The sequence below is a fragment of the Lontra canadensis genome, unplaced genomic scaffold (genome assembly GCF_010015895.1).
Source record: "Lontra canadensis isolate GAN:19392208 unplaced genomic scaffold, GSC_riverotter_1.0 scaffold107, whole genome shotgun sequence".
NCBI lineage: Eukaryota > Metazoa > Chordata > Mammalia > Carnivora > Mustelidae > Lontra > Lontra canadensis.
In genome coordinates this window covers 736,553-754,872 of record NW_022631101.1, presented here as the reverse complement: position 1 = coordinate 754,872, position 18,320 = coordinate 736,553, and the positions used below count along the sequence as shown (strand labels likewise).

At 39.2% G+C, this 18,320-nt stretch overlaps 1 protein-coding gene and 1 pseudogene across 3 annotated transcripts in view; both read left to right on the top strand.

Moving 5' to 3' along the window:
* Positions 1–18,320, top strand: part of ZNF112 (zinc finger protein 112) — a 39,382-nt gene that overhangs the window by 4,267 nt on the left and 16,795 nt on the right. For 2 of the 3 annotated variants that reach the window (XM_032838863.1, XM_032838865.1), the window contains exons 2-4: positions 10,710–10,757; positions 14,067–14,193; positions 17,990–18,085. In XM_032838863.1, the coding sequence (XP_032694754.1) occupies positions 10,743–10,757; positions 14,067–14,193; positions 17,990–18,085 (238 nt within the window). In that variant the 5' untranslated portion in view covers positions 10,710–10,742. Of the gene's footprint in view, positions 1–6,093; positions 6,181–10,709; positions 10,758–14,066; positions 14,194–17,989; positions 18,086–18,320 lie in introns of those variants that run through there. The other variant, XM_032838864.1, reaches the window with a different exon arrangement.
* LOC116855842 lies at positions 6,100–8,775 on the top strand (annotated as a pseudogene).

Sequence of the window (18,320 nt, the reverse complement as noted above, 5' to 3'; positions counted from 1 at the left end):
CTCTCAGGTTTTTCCCATTGAGAATGATATTAACTATGGGGTTTTTTTGTATATGGCCTTTATCATGTTGAGGTATGTTCCCTCTATCCCTACTTTGTGGAAGATTTTTTATCATGAATGGATGTTGTACATCGTCAAATGCTTTTTCTGCATCTATTGAAAGGATCATATGGTTCTTATCTTTTCTTTTATTGATGTAGGGTATCACATTGGTTGATTTGCAAATATTATACCACCCTTGCAGCCCAGGAATAAATCCCACTTGATCATGGTGAATGATTCTTTTAAGGTACTGTTGGATTTAATTTGCTAGTATTTTATTGAGAATTTTTCATCCATATTCATCAGGGATATTTGCCTATAATGTTCCTTTTTTTTTAAGATTTTATTTATCTATTTGACAGAGATCACAAGCAGGCAAAGAGACAGGCAGAGAGAGAGGAGGAAGCAGGCCCCCTGCTGAGCAGAGAGCCTGATGCGGGGCTCGATCCCAGGACCCTGGGATCACGACCTGAGCCGAAGCAGAGGCTTTAACCCACTGAGCCACCCAGGTGCCCCTATAATTCTCCTTTTTAATGGATTCTTTGGTTTTGGGATCAAGGTAATGCTGGCTTTGTAGATTGAGTTTGGAACTTTTCCTTCTTTTCCTATTTTTTGGAATAGTTTGAGAAGAATAGGTATAACTCTTCTTTAAGAGTTTGGTAGAAATCCCCTATGAAACCATCTGGCCCTGAACTTTTGTTTCTTGGGAATTTTTTTTTTTTTTGATTATTTATTTATTTATTTATTTGACAGAGAAATATCACAGGTAGGGGGAGAGGCAGGCAGAGAGAGAGAGAGAGAGAAGCAGGCTCCCCGCTAAGCAAAGAGCCCGATGTGGGGCTCGATCCCAGGACCCTAAGATCATGACCTGAGCCGAAGGCAGCAGCTTAACCCACTGAGCCACTCAGGCGCCCCAGTTTCTTGGGAAATTTTTGATTACAAGTTTTCTATTTCTTCCTGTTTCAGATTTGGTAGTTTGTATATTTCTAGGAACATACCCATTTCTTCCAGGCTGTCCAATTTGTTGGTCTATACTTTTTCATAATGTTCTCTTATAATTATTTATATTTCTGTGATATTGGTTGTTACTTCTCCTATCTCATTTGTTAATTTATTTGGGTCCCTTCTCTTTTCTTTTTGATAAGTCTGGCTAGAGGTTTATCAATTTTATTGATTTTTTTCAAAGAAGCACCACCTCCTGGTTTCATTGATCTGTTCTATTGTTTTTTAGTTTCTATATAATTTATTTCTGCTCTAATCTTTATTATTTCCTTCCTTCTGCTGGCTTTAGACTTTGTTTGTTGTTGTTGTTGTTGTTTTCTAGCTCCTTTACATATAAGTTAGGTTGTTTATTTGAGATTTTTCTTGCTCCTTGAGGTAAGCTTCTGTTGCTATATACTTCCCTCTTAGGACTGCTTTTGATGTGTCCTAAAGGTTTTGGACCATCACGTTTTCACTTTTGTCTCCGTATATTTCTTAACTTCTTCTCTATTTTCTGGTTGACCCATTCATGGTTTAGTAGCATGTTATTTAACCTCCATGTATTTGTGGTCTTTCCAGATTTTTTCTTGTGGTTGACTTCAAGTTTCATAGTGTTGTGAACAGAAAATGTGCATGGTATAATCTCAATCTTTTTGTATTTGTTGAGGGCTGATTTGTGACCTAATACGTGATCTGTTCTAGAGAATATTCCATGTGCACTTGTAAAGAATATGTATTCTGCTGTTTTAGGTTGGAATGTTCTGAATATATCAGTTAAGTTCACCTGATCCAGTGTGTCATTCAAGCCATTGTTTCGTTGTTGATTTTCTGCTTAGTTGATCTTCCCATTGGTATGTGGGGTGTTAAAGTCCCCTACTATTATTGTATTATTATCATATATTTCCTTATGTTTGTTATTAATTGTTTTATGTATTTGAGTGCTCCCACATTGGGGGCATAAATATTTACAATTGTTACATCTTCTTGTTGGATTGTCCCCTTTATTATATAATGTCCTTCTTCATCTCTTGTTACGGTCTTTGGTTTTTTTGTTTGTTTGTTTGTTTTTGTGGGTTTTTTTCAGTCTTTGTTTTAAAGTCTAGTTTGTCTGAAACAAGTATTTCTACTCCAGTTTTCTTTTGACGTCCATTTGCTTAGTAAATGTTTCTCCATGCCTCACTGTCAATCTACAGGTGTTGTTAGGTCAAATATGAGTCTCTTGTAAGCAGCATATAGATAGGTCTTTTTTTTTTTTTTTAAATCCATTCTGACACCCTTAGTTTTTTGATTGATGCTTTAGTCCATTCAAAGTAATTATTGATAGATACATGTTTATTAACATTTTGTTACTTGCTTTGTGGTTGTTTCTGGAGATTTTCTCTGATCCTTTATTGTCTTCCTCTCTTTCATGGTTTGCTGATTTTCCTTAGTGATGTATTTGGATTTCTTTCTCTCTATTTTTTGTATGTTTAGTAGTGATTTTTGATATATGGTTGCTGATAGGTTTGTATATAGCCTCTTCAGCATATAGCAGTCTATATTAACAACTATATAACTGCTGCTGTAGTATGAAAGCAACCAGAAATATTACTTAAACAAATGAGCATGCCTATATTCCAATAATAGAATTTGTGGAATAATATCATTTGATCATTTTCACATACCATAAAAGAATAGTCTTTAAAAAAAAAAAAAATCAGTGTTAGTCCCATTGTTAGCTCACAGCCTAAACAAAAACAGGCGGGGGCCTGTATAGTAGCCAAATTTGCTAAACCTCTGATTTTCTCTAGGGTTCTTATATTTTCAGTTACATTGATTTATGCCTTATGTTTATTGGATTTATTGATTTCTCTCTACTTTTTATTATTTCCTTTTTTTCTGTTTACTTTAAGTGTAATTTATTTGCCCTTTCCTAGTTGTTAGCTTAAATTGATTTTAGACTCCTCTTTTCTAATATGTGAATACATTTCTCTATAATATCTGCTTTGCCTGTGTCTTACACATTTTGATATGTCGTTTCTTCATTTTGATTCCGTTTAAAGTATGCTCTCTTTTATGACTTTGGCCTTTTGGTTGCCTAGAAGTATGCTGTTTAATTTCCAAATGGAGATTTCCAGATATCTTTTTGTTATTCATCTCTAGTTTATTTCTATTATAGTTTGAGAAAATGCTTTATAAAATTTCAAACTTTATAAGATTTTATAGCAGACTGGAGATGAAAAAGGAAAGAATCAATGAACTCAAAGATAAAGCAATGTAAGTATTTCAGTCTGAGCAACAGAGAGGAAAAAATACTGAAAATATGAGCAGAACCTTAGATCCTTATGGGACAATATCAAAAGTCTAATATTCATGTGATTGGAGTCTTAGGAGAGGAGGAGAGGAATATTTGTGTGGAAGTACTAGCTGAAAACCCCCCCAAATTTGGTGAGATACATAAATTTAGATTCAAGAAGCTTGGTGAATATCAAATACAAGAAACTCAGAATTACTTCTGAATATATCATAAAGTTCTGAAAATTATAGATAAAAATTCTTGACTAAAGCTAGAGAAAGTAGCACATTATATGTGGCAGAACAATGATTTAAATATCTGCAGACTTCTCAGGAGAAACCGTGCATGCCAGAAGACAGAACAACATATTTAAAGTGCTTAAAGAAAGGAATTGCCAACTCAAAATTGTATACCCAGTGAAAATTTCCTCTGGGAATGAAGGGGGAGGAGTGTCACATCTGCGCTAAAATGGAGTACTAAAAGAGGTTCTTTAGGCTGAATAGAAATGATACCAAATGAAAACTAGGAACTTAAGAAATGAAGAAAGAGCAATGAAATACTAAGTTTTTTGATAAATATAAAATATTGTTTTTCTCCTCTTAAAAATATACATGACTGTTTAAAGTGAAAGTTATGACTTGGTTAGAGTATTTTCTATAGAGTAATAGATAAAACTACTACATGACGTGGGAGAGAGTTAAGGGAACTATTTGATGGTAAGGCTTCTGCATTTTAGTGGAGGTGGTAAAACAATAACACTAAGTACACTTTGAAAGACTAGGTGTATATATTGGAACCCTAGAGGAAAAAATCCCAAGAGCTATAGCCATAGGTTAACAGATAAATTAAAATGAATGGAATCCTAAATTTTTTTTTCAAGTGAGCCTAAAAAAGGCAGGAAATGGGTAATTGAGGAAGAAAATCATGGAGGAAATGTTTATAGCAGCAGTGCCCACAATAGCCAAACTATTGAAAGAACCAAGATGTCCATAGACAGATGAATGGATAAAGAATGTGAGTAGTATTCCATTGTGTGTGTGTGTGTGTGTGTGTATATACATATATATATGTATATATATGTATATATATATAACAATGCCTGATATAACAATGCTTGTACACACACACACACACACACACACACACACACAGGAATATTATTCAGCCATCAGAAAGGATGAGTACATACCTTTTATATCAATGTGGATGGAACTGGAGGAGATTATGTTGAATGAAATAAGTCAATCAGAGACAATTATCATATGGTTTCACTCATATGTGGAATATAAGAAACAACACAGAAGGTCATAGGGGAAGGGAGGGAAAACTGAATGGGAAGTGATCAGAGAGGGAGACAAACCATGAGAGACTCTTAACTATAGGAGAGAAACAGTGTTGCTGGAGGGAAGGTGAGTAGGGGTAGGGATAGGGTAATTGGTTGGGGATAGGGCAATTGGGTGATGGGAATTTAAGGAGGACACATGATGTGATGAGCACTGGGTGTGATATGCAGCTGATGAATTACTGAACTCTACATCTGAAACTAATGATGTACTATATGTTGGCTAACTTAATTTAAATTTTAAAAAAAGGAAGGGAGGAAAATCAGGGTAAAGTGATAGACTTAAATCCAACCATATAAAAAATTACATTAAATGCTAATGGCCTAAATACATTAACTAAGAGATTATAAAATGGATTAAAAAAACAAGAACCAAGTATATGCTATCTAAAAGCCTACTTTACATATAAGGACATAGATATGGTAAAGGTTAAAGGGATTACCCCAAAAAGGTGTGCCATGAAAACAACAATCAAGAGAAAGCTGGAATAGCTATAGTAATATCAGACAAAGTAGACTTCAGACAAACGACTATTACCAGGGACAAAGAGGGACACTTACACCAAGGGTAAGTTCATCGAGTAGACATAACATTCCATCCTAAATGTGTATTCACAAAACAACATAACTTCAAACTACATGAAGAAAACTGGACAGAACCAAAAGAAGAAATGGAGAAACCCACAATTTCATATGGAGATTTGAGTACTCTTCTCAGTAACTCATAGAACAAGCAGGCTTGTTCAGTAAGAATATAAAAGACCTGAATAATAATAATAACCTTTCCAGAACACACTATGAAATAAACAACAAAATGCACATGATTTGCATGAGCCTCAGTTCTGATAATTTCTGTTGACCTGTCTTTGAGTTCACTGGTGTTTCTGCTCTGTCTCTCCCACTCCGTTGCAGGTTTCTGTATAGTAGGGACAATGTTCTCTGTGCTTATTGCCAAGTATACAGAGAGGAGTTATTCAGTACCTGTTTGTGGTTGATGTAGCTTTCCAACAGGCATCAGGGAAGAGGGACCTTCAGCTCAGTGAGATTGTATTCAAATTTTCTGAAAATGGATGTGGGATAAACAAACGATATAAATATTTTCTGCCCTTTATCTCAATCAGATTGAGTAGGATGCTGAAGCCACCCACTTTTTTAGAATATTCAAAAGGTGGTATATGCCTACTGTTAATTACTAACCTAAAATAAATATTCTTAGAGGCAAACTAGGGCTGATGTGCAGCTTCTATATTTATTTCATGGTGACAACAATGAGGATAACAATAACAGCTAACATTTGTTGGGTGCTTATTATGAACTACACGGACTTTCTAACGCTTGGATGCATTAACTCATTTGTTCTTCGTAATAACCCTACTTTTTGTCTTCATTTTACAGATGAAGAAACAGAAACATCAAGAGGTTAATTATTTTGCAAAGTTTACTCTGCTATTAAGTGGCAGAATCTTGATTGAAGCTTGGCAACCTGATTCTATAGCCTAGGCTCTTGGCCAAAACACTCTGCTTTTATCAGACTGGCAAAGTGGGTTTTAGGAGTTGATAAGGCTGGTAGAAAAGCCTGTTAAAAGGTATCTTAGAACAGGGGATGTATAAGCTGGTATAAAAAGCTAAGAGGATCTAGGATGCAGGTGGGCAAACTATTGCCCATACTTCTTTTTGTAAAACCTCTCTTCACCTACAAAATCCTGGAGGCTTTCCTGTGAGGTCAAGTAATTTACACAGCTGGAGTTTACAGGGGAGAGCAGACATGGAAGATTCCTCTATAGATGGCTTGCTAAGAGTCTAGACTTTATTCTAAAGGCAGTGGGCAGCCATGCACATGTTTTAACCAAGAAAGGGACATAATCAGACTCTTTCTAACATGTAGAGGAACAAGAACATTCTGTGGGATGACTACTGTTTAAGTGCCTGTTTAAAATGAATTGCTTTATTTTTTATTATAGCATAAATTGCTTTATATTCTGAATTCTTAAAATCCCGTGGATGATTCGTGACTCCTATTGCTTGGTAAATCTGATGAAGCAAGTCTAACTGGTGGCCTGTATTCATACTGAGTATGTGCCTGAAGAAACATCCACAGCCCTTAGACACAGCTCCAGAAGCACTTTATAATAGGGAGCAGTGGGAAGCTGGGAGTCACAAGGCCTGACTCCCCGACCCTCCTCTGCTCCTGGCTTAGGTGTTCTCCAGTCATTCCCTATACTCATTGGGAGGTTGAACGATCTAATGGTTGATTGCATAGGCTCAACCTGAAAATTGCCTCTTTTCATCTCAGAATCTATGTTTGCAACTCTCTCTGCAAACTAGTCACATGAGCAAAAGAGGTTTCATTTTCACGAAACCTCTTCTTCCACAGATACCAATTATAGACCCTGGACTGGGGCCTGGGCATTGGTTTTGTTTCCATTTTTTTATTAGCTTCCCAACAATAACCAGTGAGCTGGTAGATTGAAAGCCACCATCCTAGTAATTAAGAACATGGACTCTGGGATGATAATCCTGGCTGCTCTGCTGACTGAATGGATAATCATGAATAAATAACTTAAAATCTCAATGCTTCAGCTTTTCCAGTTACTGCAGTGTGCAGCAGCATGAGCAGCAAAGACTCCTGGGACGGGCTGTACGAAGCAATGCAGGAAGTCCTGCCCAGGAACCAGCATAAGCACTGGAAGTGTTCGGAGACTGTGGAGCTGCAAGTCAGCTTGAAGAGCTATGACCCTACCATCAGGCTTAGGTCCACTCCCTGCCCCAGGTTCTCCAGGTGTGATTTAGGGGACCAGAAGTACTGTGATGAGGCCAAGGCTGTGGATATTCCCCGCATGGGCATTGAGGCACTTAAGCATCAACAAGAATAAAAAAATCAGTCAAGAAGTTGGCCAAGAAGTATACTTTTTGGGCTCCAGAATCTCTCATCAAACAGATCCCACAAATTCTGGGTCCAGGCCTGAATAAGCTGGCAACTTACCTTCCTTGCTGACCCACAATGAGAACCTGGTGGCCAAAGTGGATGAAGTAAAGTCCAAAATCAAAGTCCAGATGAAGAAAGTGTTGTGTCTGGCAAGGCTGTTGGCCATGTGAAGATGACAGATGATGGGCTTGTGTACAACGTCCACTTAGCTGTCAGTTTCCTGGGGTCATTGCTCAAGAGGAATTGGTAGAACATTCAGGATTTATACATCAAGAGGATCATGGGCAAGCCCCAGTGCCTGTACTAAGGCACAGCTTAATAAGCCCTAGTGTTGCCATTAAAAACAACAACAACAACAACAACTCAATGCTTCAATATTCTCAACAGTAAAAATTGTCTTAATCCTTTGGGTTGTTTGAGGATTAAATGAGGCAATGCCTCTAAGGCATGTGATTTGGTTCTTGACTTCTCACCACCTTTTCGCCTTATTTGCCCCAAGTACCCTCTGTTCAAGTACTGTTCTTTTTAAGTAACCTGTTGAGCTTTGAGTGGCTAATATGGCACTGTCATCCTCCAGGACTAACATCAGGCCTCATTTTCTTTGTTGAACCCATCTAACTCTCTCCCTTATCCAGTATAGGTTTGGGGACCCTTTCCATGTTCCCCCAAAGGACCCTGTTTACACTCTACTGTGGCAACTGTCGGTGTGTAACAGCTCATTTCCTAATTGGTCTCCCACACTTAGACTCTAAGCAACTAGAGGTCTAGGAACTATATCCCTTTCAGAAGGTGGTCTATAAATATTGGGTGAGTGAGAAGAAAACTCAGCTCTTTCACTACTAACTGTGAAGCCAAGTCAATACTTGCTCTTGGTAGTGGTGCATACATTCTGTGGATTCTTCAGCTGTGGCCTTTGTGGGCAGGGACTTGGGAGGAGATGCGTACTCTGCTGCAGGAGAAGAAAACCTCTCTCTAAAGTGGTACAAAAGGCTCTACCTTAGTCACAGCCTACAACCAGCCCTTTTTTGAGTTCTTTCTCTTCCACAAATGATCGAGAAGTTGTTTGAAAACAGTAAATAACAGTAAACACCTGTTGAATGCAATAAATAACCTTGCCCAAGAAATTAAACTCCTGGACCCCAAGTCCTTGCAAGCATCGAGTGCTGAGCCAACACCTTACATGGATATGAGAAATACAGTGGCTTCATTATATCCATGTGGGAAGAGGGATGTGCTATCTGAGCCTTCTCTGACTTCAAGAAGAATATGGGGACAGATGGCAGCTACACTTGTGGTAAACATAGAATAATGTATAAACTTGTGAGGGGCGCCTGGGTGGCTCAGTGGGTTAAAGCCTCTGCCTTTGGCTCGGGTCATGATCCCAGAGTCCTGGGATCGAGCCCCGCATCAGGCTCTCTGCTCAGCAGGGAGCCTGCTTCCTCCTCTCTCTCTCTGCCTGCCTCTCTGCCTACTTGTGATCTCTGTCAAGTAAGTAAATAAAATCTTAAAAAGAATAATGTATAAACTTGCGGAATCACTATGTTATACACCTGAAACTAATGTAACATGTGTCAACTATACTCAAATAAAAATAAATAATAAAATAAAAAATAATTTTAAAAAAGAATAGCCGTCAATCATTAAATTTTTCAGAAGTGTGGTCTCAGTGTCGAAACAAACATTATTACCGGGGCAGCAGATTAAGAGGCCATCTTTGCCGCCCAGTTGTCTTATAAGACACATTTACAAGGACAGTTTTATGATGGAGAATAGTATCTGATTTTCTTTCTTTTTTATTATTATTATGTTCAGTTAGCTACTGTATAGTACATCATTAGGTTTTGATATAGTGTTCAATAATTCATTAGTTGTGTATAACACCCAGTGCTCATCACATGTACCCTCCTTTTTTTTTATTATTATGTTCAGTTAGCAAACATAGAGCATACCATTAGTTTTTGATGTAGTGTTGGATGAATTCATTAGTTGCATTAAACACCCAGTGCTCATCACAACACGTGCCCTCCTTAATACCCATCAACTGATTACCCCCTCCCCCCACTTCCCATCCCTTCTGTAACTCTCAGTTTGTTCCCCGGAATCCAGAGTCTGTTGTAGTTCCACTCCCTCTCTGATGTCTTCCCATTCCGTTTTCCCTCCCTTCCCCTATGGTCCTCTGCGATATTCCTTATATTCTACATAGGAGTGAAACCATATGATAATTGTCTTTCTCTGCTTGACTTATTTCACTTAGCATAATCCTCTCTAGTTCCATCCATGTCAGTGCAAATGGTGGATATCCGTCCTTTCTGATGACTGAGGAATATTCCATTGTGAGGAATATTCCATATGAACCACATCTTTATCCTTTCGTCTGTTGAAGGGCATCTCGGCTCCTTCCACAGTTTGGCTATTGTGGACATTGCTGCTATGAACATTGGGGTGCATGTGCCTCTTCTTTTCACTACATCTGTATCTTTGGGGTAAATACCCAGTAGTATAGTTCCTGGGTCATAGGGAAGCTCTATTTTTAGCATCTAGAAAACATTGGTATAATTACAACATTTTTATGCTATTCACATGATATCCTAATAGCAATCTGGTAGTGTTGGTTCTATTATGGTCCTAATGCTTCAGATTACAGAAACGAACCCTAGAGAGGTTAATTAATTAACCATGGTTAACATGTGCATATTACATATTATATGTTGTACTCATATATGTCCTATACGTTTAATATTACATATGTTTATTCTGTAGCGACGCCAACATACAGCAAATGTACAGCAAATACACAACAATGCCAGATTTTGAAAACTGAATTTTGTGCCCAGAGTCCAGTTTTAACCGGTACATCCCGCTGCCTCTCCTTTTCCACATATTCCAGGATCAGAGTGAGTTCCATAGGAGCAGAGAGGTCTGTGAGGAGCGCTGAGTATCACTGTGCAGACTGTCCCATGCAGGAAGGCATCCTGCCAGGATAACCTCATGGTAGCTGGAATCCAGCCCACACCTGGCCTGCCAAGGTGTGTGCGGCAGCATCTTTTGGGGGCAAGCAAGGGACACCTTTGCCTATTGTACACAAAGATACATCTCCCTTTCTCTCATGGCTTCTTTCTCATTACCTTGTTTTGCCTTCTCAGGTCTCTGCCTTTCCCTAGGAAAAGGAGGAGAAAATGATCAAGTTCCAGGTGAGCTGGGTTTTTATTTCTGTCATTGAACATTTTCTTTCACTTCTCAGTTAGGTGGACTCCTTTTTTACTCTTCCTTGCCAACAATAAAGAATTTCAGCAGATGTTAACCATTTATGTGCCATGCTCTTTGTTTTTAAAAAGTTTTCCTTTCAGTTTTTGTCTTATTATTTTATTTTTACAAATAATAGTGTAAATGAGAAAAGATTTTTATTTTTTTTAAAGATTTTATTTATTTTTATTTATTTGACAGAGATCACAAGTAGGCAGAGAGGCAGGCAGAGAGAGAGGGGGAAGCAGGCTCCCCGCTGAGCAGGGAGCCCGATTCGGGGCTCAATCCCAGGACCCTGGGATCATGACCTGAGCTGAAGGCAGAGGCTTTAACCCACTGAGCCAGCCAGGTGCCCCGAGAAAAGATTTTTAAATGGGGGCACCTGGCTGGCTCAGTCGATGGAGCATGCGACTCTTGATCTCAAGGTTGTGAGTTTGAGCCCCACATTGGTGTGAGATTACTTAAAAATAAAATCTTAAAAATAAAGAAATTTTAAAAAATGAAAACGTTCACATATCACTCTGCTTATAAATTATTTTTTCAGTTATTTTATATGTATTATTATATACAATAATAGATACAATTTTGAATTTTTTTCACTTAAGATTATAAGTGCCATCTAATATTATTTTAGTGGACGTTGTTCCCCACCCCCACTTTTCACTATTCCCCATTCATAAGTTTTTAAGTTTTTGAGAATTCTAGCAGTTTTATGCAGAAGTATCAGTTTTGCTGCATACAGTCTTTACTCAAAAAGCAACCTTTTAAAAGATTTATGTATTTATTTGAAAGATTGATTATTTATTTATTTATTTATAAGGGAGGGGCAGAGACTCTCAAGCAGATTCCCCACTGAGCATGGAGCCTGACGCAGGGCTCGATCCATTACGTTGAGATCATGACCCGACCCTAAACTAAGACTTGGATCCTCAACTGACTGAGCCATCCAGGTGCCCCACAAAAAGCAATTCTGAGAGAATTCTAATATAATTTGTCCTTCCATTGTAGGGACTCACAACTAAAAAAACTTTTTTCTCCTAAGTGATGCCTCGGGTATTTTACAAAAAGAATACCTAAAAGATGTTTTTGTCTAACAGGATCATAGTGAAAATGAACTCAGAAAAAAATTGTGAGATGTTTTCATACAAAAAGCTCGATTTTTTCCTTCCCAAAGCCTGAAACTTTGTGTGTGTCTGTGTATGTTTATATACTTTCGTGTGTTTCACCCTTCATGAATTAATTTATTAGAGCAATACAGATACTTAATTAAAAAATTGTAGTCATACTGTAGGACATGCAGGCACTTTCCATCTGTCCCTTTATCCACTGTTCCAAGGGGGATTTAGAATAATCTGCACTGTTAACATGAAGGTAAGAGGTTCATGGAAGTTCAAGTCCTGCTCAAGTTTCTACAGCAGACGAGTATCCGGCCAACTCCAAAGCCTTTCCCTTCTGGATAAAGAGTATCAGGAAAGAGATACTGGAGGAAAGAAAGACAAAACAACATCCAAAACCATGCCAGGTTTTCATTCAGAGACCAAGGCCTGACGTGGCGACATTTGGAGCTTGAGCCAGAACAAAGATCTTCATACAAAAAATTTACATTTCACTACAGTAAAAAGTTACAAGACAAATAGCCCAAGCAGAATGAAAAATATTTGCAACGTATTTGGAAGAAAGAACTTAATGTCCCCAAAATGAATATTTTGAATACAGCAAAAACAAGAAATGACCAGCAAATACATAAAAGGGAGTGGTCTTCATTACTAATCAACTTTGTGAAAATTTCTCTAAATAACTGGCCTTTACTTCCCAAATTTACTTCTGAGATTATCAGAGATTTTTTTAAAGTATTCATATCTGGCATTCATATCTGTTTTAAGTATTCATATCTGGTATAGAAGTTTAGGGATTTATATGTGGAAGAAGAATGAGCTGGAAAAATCTTTTTTGGAGGAAACACCTGTCATGAATCAAAATGCTGAAAGTTGTCATTCAGCATTACCATTTCTACTTTTCAGTATTCATTTTAAGGAGATAATCCAAGGTCCACATGAAAGGGATTTTTGTTGTGACATTGTTTATGATAGATAATCTAAAATTGCATTATTTAGATGAGTTGATCGTATCCTACCTAGATCATTGACTTACTGTACAGGATGACAGACGTGATCATAATACTAATCATAAGGGACGCCTGGGTGGCTCAGTCGGTTAAACGTCTGCCTTCAGCTCAGGTTCTGATCCCAGAGTCCTGGGATCAAGTCCTGCATCAGGCTTCTTGCTCAGCGGGGAGCCTGCTTCTTGCTCTGCCTCTGCCTGCTTGTGCTCTCTCTCTCTCTGACAAATAAATAAATAAATAAAATCTTTAAAAAAATAAATCATACTAATCATAATAATAGCTAACATTTGTTGGGTACTCTGTGCCAGGCCCTGCTCCGAATTGCTTTCCCTATAGTCGCTCATGTTGTTATCAGTACCCTATGGTACAGGTACCAGCACATGGAGGAGAGAATGAAGACCTTCTCCAAGGGCACGTAGCTAGCACGAGGCAGAGCATTCAGTGTGAAGACAGGCAGCCCGGCTCTGGAGCTGTACCCACGCCACCGCTGCACACTCCGGGGGGGGCATAGAGGGTGAACTTCATACTCCCAACAGTATGTAAAAGACTGATACCTGTAAGTTTGGGAAACTAAGTAAGTGGAATGTGTGCGTGTGTGTAAAACGGAGAACAGACTCTCCATCACATGCTATTGAAACTAAAGCTTTTCTGGGGGCAAATGGTGTTCTTTTTTTTTTTTTTTTTTAAAGATTTTATTTATTTGACAGAGAGAGATCACAAGTAGAGAGAGAGAGAGAGAGAGAGGAGAAAGCAGGCTCCCCGCCTAGCAGAGAGCCCGATGTGGGACTCGATCCCAGGACCCTGAGATCATGACCCGAGCTGAAGGCAGAGGCTTAACCCACTGAGCCACCCAGGCAGCCCAAATGGTGTTCTTAATAAAAGTTAAAATTATAGCAGCCTATGATGCTTACCTATAGGAGTGCTCACAAAAGTCAGTTCTTTGTTTGTTTGTTTGGTGGCGATGTAATGTCCATGATTTCTTTTCTTGCGTCCCTTTTGGTGGACGCAATGAGTGTCGTAGAAGGCAGCTACTTTGACTGGGTCCCCCAGATTCTAGAACAGCTTCCCATCCTTGACACTTTCTCAGTGCTGCCCCTCTTCCATAAACACAGTCTGCGTGCACTTGGTGTTGTAGGAGGCGGTGACGTTCAAGGACGTGGCGGTGGTCTTCAGTGAGGAAGAGCTGGGGCTGCTGGACCCCGCCCAGAGGAAACTGTACCGTGACGTGATGCTGGAGAACTTCAGGAACCTGGTCTCTGTGGGTGAGGACAGGCACTCGGTGTCTCAGGTGTTTGAAGCTCTGAGACCCTTGATATCATGCTTGGTCAGATAAGAGTCCTAATAATCGCCGTCCAACACTGACAAGATGTTTCTGTCCTTCGAACTATGTAGTGGGGCAAATTGTGGTCCAGCCCTGTTGTTTGTCATGAAGTCAGTTTAGTGAGTTACTCTAGTTTTTTTATCTGCGCCGCACCCCCCCGCCGCCACCCAGGCCAAGGGTGCCAGTAAAAGCAACTATGTATTAACTTGATTTTTCAGAGTTTTTTTTTCCTTTATTAGTGTATTTGTGAATAACTTCAAACTTACAGAACATTTGCAGAAGTAAAGAATAAGAGCACCCCTATAACTTTTACCTAGATTCACCTAGAGTAATATTTTTACCCATTTATTTTTTTTGTGAGCATGTTCCTTCTCTCTCCATATATATGTGTATGTACGGTAACATATGGATATTCATATTTTTTTCTGAACCATTTGAGGGTAATTTATATACACCATGGCCCTTTATCTCTAAATGCCTCATTGTATATGCAGAGTTTGGGAGTCCCCAAGACTGCCTTTATTCTGACACCAATTATAAGCTCAGGGGTCCCCAAGATAACCCTCAGCCTCAATAATTCCCTAGAAGAACTCTCAGAAAGCACTGAAAGCGGTTATACTCATGGTTACACTTTATTAAATGAAAAGGATAGAGCCAAGGGAAGAGGCACCTGGGGCAGAATCCAGGGGATTTCCAGCACCAGCTTCTAGTTGTCTCTCCCAGAGGAGTCGTAGACTGCAGGGACTCTACCCAGCAGTGACAGGTCATGGTACACATGGAGTATAGTACTGCCAACCAGGAAGGCTCACACGAGCCGTGGTGTCCAGAGCTTTTACTGCGGTTTGGCCGTATAGATGTGGCTGGACACCTGAGTGTGTGACGTTAGTTTCCAGTCCCTCTGGAAATCAGACTGATAGCAGGTGGCACCAAAGTCCCCACCATAAATCACATTGGTAAGCAATCTGGTGTTGTCCAAGCCTCCACATGAGAAAGACACTCCTACGAGACAGGAAATCCCAAGGACTTAAAGATCACTTCCCAAGAGCTGGTGACAAAGACCAGACCTCTCTTTGAGCGAGCTTAATTCTTCACCGGACAGTGTATTTTGTAGAAATAGGAATATACGCTAACATATTCCCAGTGCAACTGTAAGACTTTTATCCAATCTTTCATTTATGCTCTGATTTTATCAGTAGAGCCAGTTACATTCCCAAAAGCACATTTTTCTCTCTCCAGAGTGAGGCCTAGTCTTGCGTCTAGTCTGACTGTCACATCTCTTCAGCCTCCTTTAATTTGGAGCATTTCCACAGCAATTTCTTTGTCTTTTGTGACGGCAACATTTTGGAAGAATACTGTTATTCCTCCCTTGCCCGTGCCCCCCGTTTTTCATACAGCGTTCCTAATACTTCCTTTTAATTCGGTTCAGATGATCCATTCTGGCTGGAACTTGACATTGGCAGTCAGTCCTCTTGGGAACATCCCGGGTAGAGGCACAGCATCTGTCCCTCACTGGTGGTGCTGATTTTGATCACCCAGTCCAGATGTCCAGTTTCTCCACTATAAAATTACCGCTTTGTTTCTCTTGCAATCGGAGGGCAACACTTTTTAAGACCGCAAAAATATTTCCCTGTAGATTTAACATCCAGTGCTGATCCTTGCCTTTGCTGGTCTTTACGGGGGTCCTTACAAAATGATTTTCTGACTTATTACCTCCTTCGCAGTTGGCAATCAGCTCTTGGCCTTCTATAGTAACCAAGAGCCCCACGTGCCTTAATCACTTATTTATGTATTTGTCGAGACTCATGAATTCTTTTTGTAAAAATTGGTTTATAATAATACTGTAATTACTTCGGTGCTGAAATTGTTCCAAATTTGGCCTTTTGTGATACGCCCCCACCATATTTTTGAGCACTTCCTTTACTTTATGGCATAGATGCTGCTCCATGTTCATCTTTTATTTCATAACCCCAGCTCTGGAGTCATCTGTTTCTTGGAGAATGGTTTTTAACAACAGGATCTGAATGCTCGGTACTGTCACTGCTACTGCGGTGGCTTTGTTTCTTGGTCTCGGGGGTTAGACCTAGAAGGCAGGCGTGTGCACGTGCATATTTCACATGCATGTGCATCTACACGCATGAGTAGATGTTCCATTTCATGAAACATAAGGAAGATGTTAAGTAAAATTATCCTGAAATACCATTTCTCGCCTGTGAGATGCACAAAAATTCAAATACTCAACACTGGAATTTTGGGGGGGAATTTGTGAGGAATATAAATATAACTATATAATATTTATATAAGTATAATAAATTTATATAAAAATATATATAAATAAATAAGAATATAAACAAAATCTCATGCATCGGAAGTAGGAAAGCAAAATGAAGCAGCCCTGAAGGAGGGGAATTTGACAATTATCCAGCAATGTTCCTAGCAATTCACTTCTAGGAATTTTCCCCAAAGATAACAACGTGCAAAAGAGCGTTAATAGTATACTGCGATTCACATAAGAAAGAAGGGAAATAAGGAAACCTGTGTCTATCTGCTTGTCTTTATAAGAAGAAACCGAAGAAGGATTAATTAGAGATTCGTGAAGCTAGTCTCATATAGTGGGTAGAAGGTAAGAGTGTGGAAGGTATGTGTCACACTCCTTTGGGTGTGCCTTTCTGTCTGGTTTGGATTTTTGAGAATCCATTAGTTCAACGCATTATACAAATTAAATCCATTAGTTCAATGCATTATACAAATTAAATAAGAAGAAACAAGTAAAAGGGGTAACTGGGTGATGGGCGTTAAGGTGGGTATTTGTTGTAATGAGTGCTGGGTGTTAAATGCAGCTGATGAATCATTAAATTCTACCCCTGAAACAAACACTACACTCTATGTTAACTAACTAGAATTTAAATAAAATCTTGAAAGACAAAGAATGCAAAAGTATGATAATCTAAAACTAAAAGAACAATGAAACAAATTAAATTAATTAGTTGAAACTGGTACCCTAACCACACTGAAGAGAGCAAAGAAAGAAAGAACTTAGGGACATAGCTAAGGAGCACAGCACATGACTGTGTCCCCTTAGTGTTAGGTGCAGTGGGAAGGGGATGGGAAAACAAACTGCAGTCCTGAAGAATTTCTAGTGGATTTTCTTATTGCAGTGAGATGGAAGAAGCCATTCTGAAACTACCTTTTTTTTTTTTTTTAAGATTTTATTTATTTATTTGACAGAGGGAGACACAGCGAGAGAGGGAGCACCAGCAGGGGAGCAGCAGAGGGAGAGAGAGAAGCAGGCTTCCCGCCAAGCAGGGAGCCCAATATGGGGCTCGATCCCAGGACCCTGGGATCATGACCTGAGCCAAAGGCAGCTGCTTAATGACTGAGCCACCCAGGCGCCCCCTAAAACTATTTTAGATGTATTACAGGTGCCACAGCAATTTACTGGAGAAAATACAGTGTTTTCAACAGAGGGTGCTGAAATATTTAGACTTCTGCATGCATCTGTACCCAGGCCTTGCATCTCACTAAGAAATTGACTCAAAGTGGGTAAAAGACCTAATGGAAACTGTAAAAGTATGAAACTTCTAGAAAGAAACACAGGAGAAAATCTTCTTGACCTTGGGTTAGACAAACAGTTCTTAGACACTAAAAGCATGATTCAGAAACCAAAAAAAAAAAAAAAAAAAAAAATCAGTTGGACTTCATCAAAACTTAAAACATCTGCTCTCCTTGCCTTTCTTCAGGGAACCAGCCCTTCAAGCCAGACCTTATATTCCAGCTGGAGAGAGAAGAAAAGCTCTTGATGATGGAGACGGAAACCCAAAGAGATGGATATTTAGGTAAGAACCGTCCTGCAGTAACACAGCAGCTAGAGATCCTCTCCTTAGACATGAGTCAGAACATGTCAGGCCCTAAGCTGTCTATGCCCTCAGCCACCTCTGGCTTTCCATATTTATCTGTAGGTGTTTACTTTTGCTCATTCATTCTGTTCTGCTCTGCCTCAATGCTGCCCATCAGACCATCATAATTATGCTTCTGCTTCGGGTTACTCCACTTGCTTTTCTCTTTGCCTTG